Source organism: Macrobrachium rosenbergii, chromosome 1 (assembly GCF_040412425.1).
Source record: "Macrobrachium rosenbergii isolate ZJJX-2024 chromosome 1, ASM4041242v1, whole genome shotgun sequence".
NCBI lineage: Eukaryota > Metazoa > Arthropoda > Malacostraca > Decapoda > Palaemonidae > Macrobrachium > Macrobrachium rosenbergii.
The window spans coordinates 36,277,676-36,289,759 of record NC_089741.1 but is presented as its reverse complement, the minus strand read 5'-3'; the positions used below and the strand labels follow the sequence as shown (position 1 = coordinate 36,289,759).

General features: G+C 36.8%; 1 protein-coding gene across 3 annotated transcripts in view; it reads right to left on the bottom strand.

Annotated features, from left to right (window-relative positions):
* Window positions 1-669: 669 nt before the first annotated feature.
* LOC136849763 (protein phosphatase 1 regulatory subunit 14C) overlaps window positions 670-12,084 on the bottom strand; it is a 366,597-nt gene continuing 355,182 nt past the window's right edge. For all 3 annotated transcript variants that reach the window (XM_067123361.1, XM_067123196.1, XM_067123285.1), the window contains exons 3-5: window positions 7,661-7,906; window positions 5,740-5,865; window positions 670-3,436 (exon numbers count right to left, since the gene is read on the bottom strand). In XM_067123361.1, the coding sequence (XP_066979462.1) occupies window positions 3,395-3,436; window positions 5,740-5,865; window positions 7,661-7,906 (414 nt within the window). In that variant the 3' untranslated portion in view covers window positions 670-3,394. The remainder of the gene's footprint in view (window positions 3,437-5,739; window positions 5,866-7,660; window positions 7,907-12,084) is intronic.

Genomic DNA, 12,084 nt, shown 5'->3' with positions numbered 1-12,084 from the left:
AATAATGATACTGGTATGAATAACCATTGATGTTATGATGCCTTAAATCAAATTAATCAAAGGCTATTGTTCCTCACTTCAAAAGAAAAAGCCAGTCGTGGAAGCATCTAACAGGGACAATGGGATACCAAATCTGTCCTAGCAGAAACTATAGTAGTTCCACTCATTAGAGCTTGTGCTTTATCTATCTTGCCAATGAAGGGGGTGGCTCAACCTGAAGGGGGACTGGATATTCCATAACAACTACTGTTCTACATGGATTATAGTTGGGTGTATGTGCCAAAGGGCTCCGCGTGACAATCTTTGGTTTGGAAGGAGGAGAAACAGAGAAAGGTTGGCCTACCTTAAGCTTGCTGTTGGATCAATGCTATCCTTTACTGGTTGAAGACATCAATGTCTGTTAGCAGTAAATGCAGGAAACTAAAAGCACACGCACACAGCTTAACCGGAAGGCATACCCATGGAAGGATGTGACGACAGTGAATTTTCTCTCTGATGACACACCTTAATGATGCTTGCTACCAAGGGGATCTTGCCTCCTTGGTAAATTGCTGATGCAGTGGCCTATAGCATGGCAATGGTTTCTACTTCACAAGAATACTGAAGCAAGCTGACTATATAATAAAACACACACCAGAGGATATGAACTGAGTTGTATGAAAATATATATTTCATTATTACATGTTTATCAACTTTATTGTCTCTCTCAAAATCTGGGTTGAAAACCCGTAATGCAATGTAACATTGTTCATGCACAAAAGTAAAAATTTCATACACAGTACTCACAATACACTGTTAAACAAATCTGTAAAGAAACTTGTGCCTCTATTCAAGCAACTGTAGTATACTGATTCGTAAACATATTTAGCATATTTGCTTCTCTACTACATGTTTGAATTCTTATTGTCAATCAATATTATCAAAATGCAAATGCAACAAATTGGAAATTGCAAATAATACCCATTTTTAGCATGTACAAAAAGCATACAAAATTCTTTTAAATTCTTTTCCTGCAAGACGTTTTATGCAATACTGTACTATGAAAACACAAAGGAAACATATTACTGTATGTTCACCTTATCAAATTGGAGGCATAAAATGAGATCCTTACAATAGCATTTTATGTTTCAGTACATCACAACATAGTAAAAACTTCCTTAACGTCTACGATATACATACAGTGATTTTTCTTCCGAACCTTTTAATAAAATCATCGTAAACAAACGTATCCATGTGAAATGGCTTTCTTTCACAGGGCAGGAAATGACAACCCAAGTGAGAGACAAGTTTTATCTGAATGAAAAGGGATTCTGAGACTAGAATATAATGTCAATAAAGCTGCTTTTCCTCTGCATTGTATAAAAGGAGAATAAGGTTAACTACATTGACATATATGTCTCAAAATATATATATATATATATTTATTTATATATATTTTTTGATATCATTTCCCTTACAATCTTTTCAGTTCAAGCCTTATCCAGCATTTTGATCCTTGTATACAGATATATAATGATTCTAAATGGCAGCCTCAAGTAACTGTATGAAAATGACAGCATCATTGTCGCTTACTAATGCTACAGATCTACTAATCTCATTATTATTAAGATTATCATCATACAAGCCTCACTACATTACTTCAGTACTCAGCCACACACACATATATGGCTTGGAGCACAGTATAAGGGAATTTGGGTGTAAGAAGGTGGGGAATCCTGAAGACATTTGTGCTGGAATTTCACCATAAAAGGACGTGTAGATTCAACTGTTGTATTTGGGTGTTATTTCCAGTACATTTCTAAGCAAATATCAAATCTTGATTGCAACTTATGAAGACAAAATATAGCCTACTTGGTATAAAAAGTATAATGGTGGATTGCCAACAGCATTAAATAACAATGAAAATTAAAACAGCTGTCCAGCATCAATAATGGCAAAATAAACGTGACTGTATCTTCAACAAAATCTGTAACAAACAAGTGACAATAAATGCAAACAATACGTACTACTCTCTAGTAGCAGTAAAGATTAATACATAAAACTAAGACATCAGAAAATAACCAAAAACAGGACGAATGTCTACAGCAGTGAAGTATCACTGACAATAATAAAGACAAAAAGTATGAGCTGAAACTTACCTAAAGTTCTTGTACTAACTTTCAGCAAAGATAAAATGAGGTTCCTTTTCATATGACAGAGAAGCACCAATGTAAGGAAGTGCTAAAGTTGAAGAATTCTTTCCTCCGGACACATAAGGTTTGAAACAAGGAGTTGCCAATGGGTGATTGCTACAACCATTTATATAAAAATTCCATATGTATTTCTGCAAAATAATCAAAAGTGCTCATAGTATCCATATTGTAACAAAATACTGTGGAACTGATTTCTAATTCAAACAAATTTTCTGGACTATAAACACTTTTTAGCAATTTTGCTGATTCAGTCTCTTAAATAGAAAAACCGGTAGTTTCAACGAATTTGACGCATCTCATACAAATTGAAAATGTGTACTAAAGAATATTACCAAGATCAGTATTAGTAACAGATGAGATTGTTTTGTTGCGTTAATGCCAGAGACTAGCTACTTTGCCTATAATACCTAAATTCTTCTAATAATTAGCAGTCTACACCATCTTCCCAATACTAAAGTCTGCTTCAAGTTTCTCATATTCAAATGCTCAAAAAAGTATTAAGTTTAGCAGCATGTGCCTGTTGCACATCAAATAAGAAAAAACAAATAATATATATATATACTATATATGTAATAGAAAAGTATTAAAATCAATTACATTACATACTCACTGACGGCCCATACCATCAACAATTTCTGATATCAGTACACAGCTGAACAAGTCATTAATGAGCAAGACTGGGCCATGATATCTCTATTCGCTTATGATTCCTGCTAACTGTTTCCATTGGAGGGCTTGATAAACATTCCTTTCTTCATTCTCTCCTACATTTCCCTGAATAAGCAGTTGCAAGGACACCATCTTGCCAGGTCTTCCCTTCATTGTGAATCCAGCTTCTTCAGCATCTTCCTCATTGTAAAGAAGAGCCTAATTCAGAACCTCTCTGACTCCAAGACTGCCAAAATCTATATCAGTCTCGGGCGATGACATTGACAACAACCAGCATCACATTGAGTCGCCCTTAAGCAAAGGTATATATAAGTAGATATATATAGACTAACGTATATATATCTTGTATATATATAAATATTCACTCTGAAATACTGCTTTTAACATCATTTCTACACACTTCACGATAAGAGCCAAGGAGCACACCAGACAACAGCCATTACAGTTCCTTTGATGTCTCTGGTAAACAAGACCTCAGATGTAGATGGAGCCGTGAGTACACATGGAACACACAAATTAGCTATTTCACTTCTTTACAGGGTGGTTGCTCGTTCTAGTAGTTCATCAATAAATTTCTGTAATGACAAAGGAGCACAGTTATCAAAGAGATAGGAGATATAATAGCATAAAACTAAAGCTTGGCTTGACAGAAAATCTGAAGTGGATCCCAGATACAGTATTTATTGCAAAATACAACTAAAACAATGTTGATTTTCATTATCAAAGCACAGGTCTGACTCAACACAGGCAAGATGTATATGGAATCTTCTTCATTCATTATAATATGTAAGTACAAGAAAAATTTATTTACAGACACATACCCTAAAATACAAATAAACTATGCCCTCTTTCCAAAACATTTGATGACCTCATTCCACCTACTTTTTGGAGGTAATATGGGAGGTATTACAAAAAGAATATTTAAAATTTACAGCAAATAACTTTATAAGAATTAGTTTTCAATATATGGTGTAAAAACAACAATACAGTATACTGGACAGCATGTGGTTTGTTTTGTATCTGAAGCAATTAGAAAAAAATCAAGCTTCAAATTTACCAATTACCAGTTAAGAAACTTTAAAGTATAGGATAAGGCAACTGAAGAAGACAGAAAAGGCACTGTGGTTTTCAACTAATAAAAATTCCTTACAGAAATAAAATCAGCCACCATGTATTGATAGAATATAATAATTATATAAATATAAAGATTTTTTAAGATTAAAAAAAAGGATTAAAAACGCTGGAGAACAGACCAATATCTCAAAAGACTTGAGATGGTTGGATGTCATGAGTGAGAAGGGGTGAGGATCAGTCAATCAGAAAAGTAATAGATTTGGAGGCTGCAATACAAAACCTGTAGGAGCCCCAAGAAATAGTGAAAAATGCCACAGTAGGAGACTAAACCAGATGGGAACTCAGGCAGCAAGTACATGAGACAGGAGACAAGAGGAAAGAACTCATTTCATGCCTAACTCCACTGATGTAAAAATGTTTCTAATTGGGAAGAGTAGCAAATTAGGAAACTAGAAATTGCAGCTAAATGAACAATGTGGAAGGCATGTTAAAAGCAACAGAAAACAAACCCAAGGCTGATATCCATCAAAATAGAGGAAAGAGCACTGCTCAGTCACTGGGAATATTTGAAAACACATCTCTCCTCAACAAAACTAAATGTGGCTCTATAGATGCCCTTTATTTCAAAGACAGGTGCTGGTTACCTGCTTTAATTCTTTCTCTCTTTCCATACAGATATTAGGTCATCAATTCTGCTGGAATTTGTGAACTCCTTGGTCTTTTTCTCAGTATCTCTAAGACCTTTGGCAGCCTAGCAAGGGCTCTGTTAGACAAACTACCTGTCTATGGGTTCACTATTAAGACTTTCCTCAGCTCTCAGCCATCTCATGTTCCGCTCAATTTCAAATTACAGTACAGCACTCATCTATGGTCATAAAAGCATGTTTGAATAAATTCCATGATGGTTTCTCTACATACTGACTTCTGTTTCGCCTTCCATTCAGTTCTTAGAGTTTGTTTAGCAAAATTGTCATTCAGCCTCTGACTTCTATCCACTGTAGGGTGTTATCAGTTCACGTACATACAAAAACAAAGTCTTTATGCTGTTGCAATATTTGCTTCGTAGTATGTCTTTTAAATGACAACATATTCTCTTTTGCATCAGCATTTGGTCAGCTGCTTTCAAATTTCTCCGGAACCTGCAATATGTTGGACTACTTTTTGTTAAACTCAGGCCACATCAAAAACTTTTGAAATCTTACAACATATTCTCTTTTGCATCAGCAAAGAGGTTTCTGGTCATTAACTGGTGACAAATGGAATCAATTTGAAAAAGTGGTTCTCTCTCTGTAACATATATATATGTGCTAAGGAGTTTTTTTTTTGCTTTTCATGAAGAAGGCCAAATGAGATCCCTGTCTAACCTTCATGATGAACACATTCACTGTATAACTAGTAATTACTGTGAATAGCTGTTTCCACAATGACATTGTGGGGATAACAATGCAAAAATCAATATAAATTATTTTCATAATAATCAATTAATTCCAATGCTCTTCACGATGTCTAGCATGAACACGAATAGAATTGTGTATTCCAATGACCGCTGGCTGTTTAGTCGACCTTACTGTAATATCCCATCTTGGACCCCCAGTTGTGTTTCTTGCCATTCGTTCCTTTAAGTTTCTTCCCACTCAGCTGTCCAACCCCTTAAACCTGACCTTGCTCCAGTTTCCACCTATGAGAACATAGGAATGTGACCAAGTAAGCCTGTTAAACTACTTCAAAATAAAAGTAGAAAAAATAAAAATAATCTTGTATCTCTAGAATTCCTGAACAAGCAACCTCAAAACGGTGGTCTTACCTCAATTTTATCCTTTGATTGTTTGCAATCAGCCAAACTGTCCCATAAAAATTTTTTGCGTTTTAATTCGCCCTCTATGTCGAGTAGTTCGTCAAGATCCAATTCCTTTTCTTCGTGTTTCCCTTCCTGCGGAAATGGAAAGCAGTCAGTACTAGGTGCTATATTCTGATATTCAAGCGTGGTTCTCATTAAGATTTCAGAAGGTGATATTTTTACATGAATAATAATGACAGTTTCAACAGCTTTAGGGAGGTGTTGGTGGTCATAAAGTATGGGAGCTTAATTATCTCATGAAATGAATACTGTAATATAAAAATTGAAAATAATGCCAAAATAATCAGTAAAGTAGGATTAGAACATAAAAAACGACAAATGCATGGAAGAATAAAATAATGTTATCATATGAAAATGCAAATTGGAAATTCCTGTAAAAGAATATTATTCATTAGATCCTCAATCTTACTCTGTTAATGTAATGGACAATAATATATTTTTATGATATACATGCATTTATGCATACAACTGAATAAAGAAAAATCACAGTCATCCTGTTCTCTTGTGTCCTAGAGGCTAGTAAGTACAATAATGAATTCTTTCAAGTACAAATAACAAGAATTTCTACATGATACTTGATATACCCATAAAAAAAACTTGTCAGTAATTTAATCTGGTTAATATTTCCGGGTTTCGGTTGTGTAAGACAGATGAATAATTAATACTTATGCACAAAATGTTTACTCAGGTAAAAGAAAGTTTTCTTAAATATAAAAAGTTGTATAAAAATAAAAACAAGCAACGAATATTTGTGAACATTGGTGAATACACGTAGAGTTATTTCATTACTATTGGAGAACCCTACAACTTAAAGCATTCAAGCTATGCAATAACCGCCAGTAACCCCAACTCCTCTCTCTCTCTCAAACAACACTACATACACAATAAGTCCGTTCTTCACTACCAGAGACTCCAACAGCTGAACAGCTGAAAAAATTTCACACTATACAACGGCTGATCGTTCGAGTCTCTCTCTCTCTCTCTCTCTCTCTCTCTCTCTCTCTCTCTCTCTCTCTCTCTCTCTCTCTCTCTCTCTCTCTCAGCACTTACAGAATTATCAGCTTCCTTTCCTGTACAACCAGACACCAATGCAGTACGTGAGAACAGCGAAAGTACAGTCAAATAATGTAAACAAGATAAGAACCGAGAGATAAGAAGTTTTACTCCAAGGTCAACTGCAAGTTATGTTGTGACGTTTTATTAATAATATGTATTAACGCGAACATTTCTTCATATATTCAAATGAAAATCAGAAGAAAATATTCGTTAAATCAATACTATTTTACTTGTATTAGATGACATGGAATGGTACGTGTCCGCTTTTTTCTCTTATATGTGGAAACAAATATATTCTTTAAGTTAACTCGAATGTAATTTCAATGCCGTATACGATGACCTAGAGAGAGAGAGAGAGAGAGAGAGAGAGAGAGAGAGAGAGAGAGAGAGAGAGAGAGAGAGAGAGAGAGAGAGAGGTGGTAAATGTTATTTGGAAACAAAATCAATATTTGTATTAACTCTGATATATTTTCAACATCGTATACGATGACCTGGAAAAGACAGTTGGGGTCCTGAGAAGAGAGAGAGAGAGAGAGAGAGAGAGAGAGAGAGAGAGAGAGAGAAGCCATTTTGAAAAAAGTAAATATTATTTGAAATAACTCGAATATATTTTCAATATCGTATACAATGACTTGGAATGGACGCTTGTGCTGTTGAGAAAGAGAGAGAGAGAGAGGTTATGCTATCTGGAAACAAAAATATCTGAACTGACTCGAATATATTGTCAACATCGTATACGATGACCTGGAAAAGAAGGTTGGAATCTTCCGCGAATGAGAGCGAGAGAGGGGTATCATATGTCTCAACCCACCGGCGTTGGATAAAGAGACTGTAGTTGGTCGAACATCCACATCTCCACCCCGAGTCGTTTCCTGATGAGGGACATTTGATGAGCGCCATACTTGGCCGTGAGGTATTTCTCTTTGCGTTCCTTCACCTCTCCCAACTGCGCGAACTCCACGTGCAAATTCGCCCTGGGGGGGCCCCGTGCCCGGTCGGGGGATCCCCCCACTGGGCGACCCGAAGTGTACGAGGCCACGCCTACCTCCATCCCGCTCTGTGTGAGGGAGAAACAGAAGAGATGGATTATTATTATTATTATTATTATTATTATTATTATTATTATTATTATTATTAATCAGAACATGAACCCTATTCATATGGAACAAGCCCACCACAGAGGCCACTGACTTGAAATTCAAGCTTCCAAAGAATGTGGAATTATTATTATTATTATTATTATTATTATTATTATTATTATTCAGAAGATGAAGAACCCTATTCTTATGGAACAAGCCAACCACAGGGGCCACTGACTTAAAATTCAAGCTTCCAAAAGAATATTATGGTGTTCATCAGGAAGAAGTAAGAGGAAGTAAAGGGAAATACAGAATATAACATGGAAAAGAATTTACTCAAAACAGACTTCTAAGAATACAAAAAAAAAAAAAAAAAATCTTTTCATACATCACTGTAAATCGAAGGGAAGAATGAACTAATAACACTGAGACTAATAAGAAATTAAAATACAGAGGCAATGCAGACGATATATAATCTTTTATGCTGGAATTTCGGGGATCAATATCCCAGCAATACGTCGTTTTTGAAGAGGGTTTCCAGCCACCAACGACAGTCAATCCATCGCTGTTATTGAAAGAAGGTGTCACGGCGAACACACTCTCACCGTAGGCATTACTTGAGGTTCTTTGCAGCGTCCCTTCGGCCCTTAGCTTCAACCCCTTTCGTTCCTTTTACTGTACTCCCTTTCATAGTCTCTTTCTTCCATCTTACTTTCCACCCTCTCCTAAAAATTTTCCTCCTTTTACACCTTTCAAACTTTTTCACTGTCAATTTCCGTTTCAGCGCTGAATGGCCTTAGTTGCCCCAGTGCTTGGCACGTATGCCTAAAATCTATATATCAATCAATCAGTCATTTGAAAAATAGCAAAAAAGAAAAAAATAGCCTATGGTTGCTAGTATGACACACCAGTGATAAGTGGTAGCTAGATTCCCGCACCAGAATGTTTGTATTTGTCATAAAAACTGGTTTAGTGCAAAATTCTTCCAGGTGAATTCGTTACGTAATCTTTTTAATCATGTATAATTTAGTATATTTATTAAAGATTTACCATATTTATTTTATATATTATATATATTTTTAAATATAAAAGTTTTATATATTATTTGTTATGGTTCTTACCTAATATCACTCTTCATTTTTTACGTTCATATTTTAACACTGAATTTTACTAGTACAGTATGTTGTCATTCACCTTTTCATTATCAATAACATCATTAATTTATATGTGTCATCTTCATTACGGCGCTGAATAATCCTGATGGGTTCCGGCGCTTGGTCTTCAAGACCTAAATTTCATAATCAATCAATCAATCAACAAATGACGAATAAAGAAACGCAAGACTTTTATCATCACACAGTTGAAAGGGAAAACGAGAAATCAGTTGGTGCAGGAAATGATTGACAACGAAGGTTGTGGACATGTTGACCAATAAACGAACGGCATTTGCACCAAGTTGCGATATTGCAAGGACATTAATTCATTCTAAGATAACGCAACGATGACTTGCAAATATATGGTTTATGAAGTATAGACCAGTCATCACTCTAGGTTAAGCTAGATGAGTCTTAATAAGAATATTTGTGAATAATGGACTACAAAACGTACTCGACTAGTGCTGCATATAAAACCGTTTAGAATATATAGAATTTAGGACATAGGCCAAGCCCTGTGACATATGAGGTCATTCAGCGCTGAAACGGATGCTGACAGTAAGATGGCTTGAAAGGTGTACCAGGAGGAAAACCTCACAGTTGCCCTATGAATCAATTGTTAGGAGAAGGTGGACAGTGAGATGGAAGAAAGAGAATATGAACGGAGGTACAGTTAAAGGAATAACAGGGGTTGCAGCTAGGGGTCGAAGGAACGCTGCAAAGAACCGTAATAAGTAATGCCTACAGGGTGCACTGACGGCACTACTCAGCTACAGGGATAAAAAAAAAACAGCTCTTTCGATATCTCTAAACGGCAATGAGAAACGCCTGCCAATGCGGACTCGAAATTATCCTGCCAGTGCCCACCAGCAGCCTGCAACCTGTAGGTTGGTGACGTCATGCAGTAGGAGTGCCTACGCAATCCTCTGTATCTCCCACGGCGCGCCAAGCACAAAGGACTCGTTCCTACGAACAAAACGGGTTGACCTGAATACCCCGAAATGCATTTAGTCTCGTTGTCAGTTTTCATGAGAATTTCTGACGAGGGATTTCCGCCTTGCGGGGGAGGGGGAGTGGGAGGGAGGGGGATTAACTCGTCCAGGAGGATGTCCCCTACCTCCCACCCACCATTTTTCATACTCGATACGTTTTGATTTGTTGTTCTCTTCGCCCCACGTCAGCCCAAAACAGTCGACTGACAACGGGTGAAATAATTCAGTCTTTGGGTAAACAGAAGTGTGCTACTGAGATTTTAAGGCAAGGAGCTAACATCGTCCCTTCATCATCAAGAATCAGACACCGGGGAGAGAGAGAGAGAGAGAGAGATGAATGTGTAAAACATACACTTAACATGTAGAAGAATCTACTGGTCACATTTTACCAGATATATATGTAATTGTAATAGCCACAAGGAATCAATTACCTGAGAGAGAGAGAGAGAGAGAGAGAGAGAGAGAGAGAGAGAGAGAGAGAGAGAGAGAGAGAGAATGTAAACATCCACTAACATATAGACTCTACTGGTCACTTTTTTACCAGATATATATGTAATTGTAATAGCCACAAGGAATCAATTACCTGAGAGAGAGAGAGAGAGAGAGAGAGAGAGAGAGAGAGAGAGAGAGAGAGAGAGAGAGAAACGTATAAACATCCACTATCATGTTAACAGATAATGAACGCTGCAACTTCCATCAAAACAAGAGCACGCAGTTGCAAGCGTTGATTTGCAAACTTAGCAGCCATCCTAACCCGGAGTGGTACAGGCAAAACAAATGGTCTTGCAATCTCGCGGCATCCTTTTAAATGCCCTTACCTGACAGGGCATCACTTTCAAAAGCCTGCCTCCTCATTCATTTTCTGTACGTCGTTTAGAATATCATTGGCACGATGCTTTTTATACGGAATCTCGTGTTTTTGTATGATGACATACATAACAAATTTATAGCATCTATTTATTCCTCGAACCTCAATCATTTTGTTGTTAAGCATTTATAGTTTGTGATAATTCTTGGCTTCAAGTCTCTCTCTCTCTCTCTCTCTCTCTCTCTCTCTCTCTCTCTCTCTCTCTCTCTCAGAATAATAATGAAAGGCCAGGATTAACACTGGCAAGCAGTTAATACCGAGAAAGGGTTGATAAAAAAGCAATGTCTTTGAAACTCTTTCTAGCGGAAGAATGTCCCTCAACCTCACTCAAAGAGAATAATGGGTTTTCTAACCCCATTCTAAGTGACGAATAGCCCTCGAACCTCATTCTAATTGGGGAGAATGTCTTCCATAGTCATTCTACGGTAAGAAAAGTGTCTTCCTACCTCATTCTAAGAGACAAAAAAAAAAATCCTTAAACTTAATTTTAAGAAGGGAAATCCATTGAACATCATTCTAAGTGGGGAGAGTGTCCTCGAATCTCATGCTAAGAAGTCAGGTCAGAGGAACTAGCAATAGAATACACGAGAAACAGGAATAAAGAAACAATAGGAAAGAAGGGGGACAATGAAACAAGTGTTAGGAATGACAACATTATGTGAAAATTGAAAAAAATATATATAACATTATTATTCTATGGAAAATTTTATACTCAGCAACAGACACATTAATTAAAGAATAAAGCAAATCTACAAAATTCCCATGCATGGAGCAATGAATTCCTCGCAGAGGCATTATTTACAAATAAATGTGGCAAAACGCACGAAAATAGCAGACAGAGGTCTCTCGACATCAGACCAGCGGTGGATCGAACGCTGAATTCACACAGAACGAAATATTTCATGTGTATGAATTATCCCCTTTTCATGACTGCGAGATAGCGTCCTTTCACAAGCTACACCACCGGGCAAGTCCACAGACTCATAAACCTGGCTTCTAAAGCATTTCAGTAACTATTATTGTCTGATGATCTGGCAACATATGTACCGCACAGTACGGCGTGGTTGCTTTGTTTTCTTCTAAGATTATCAGCATCTGGCTATATTCACGCCCTCGCCGTCCGCCCCCGCCTTACCTGCCTT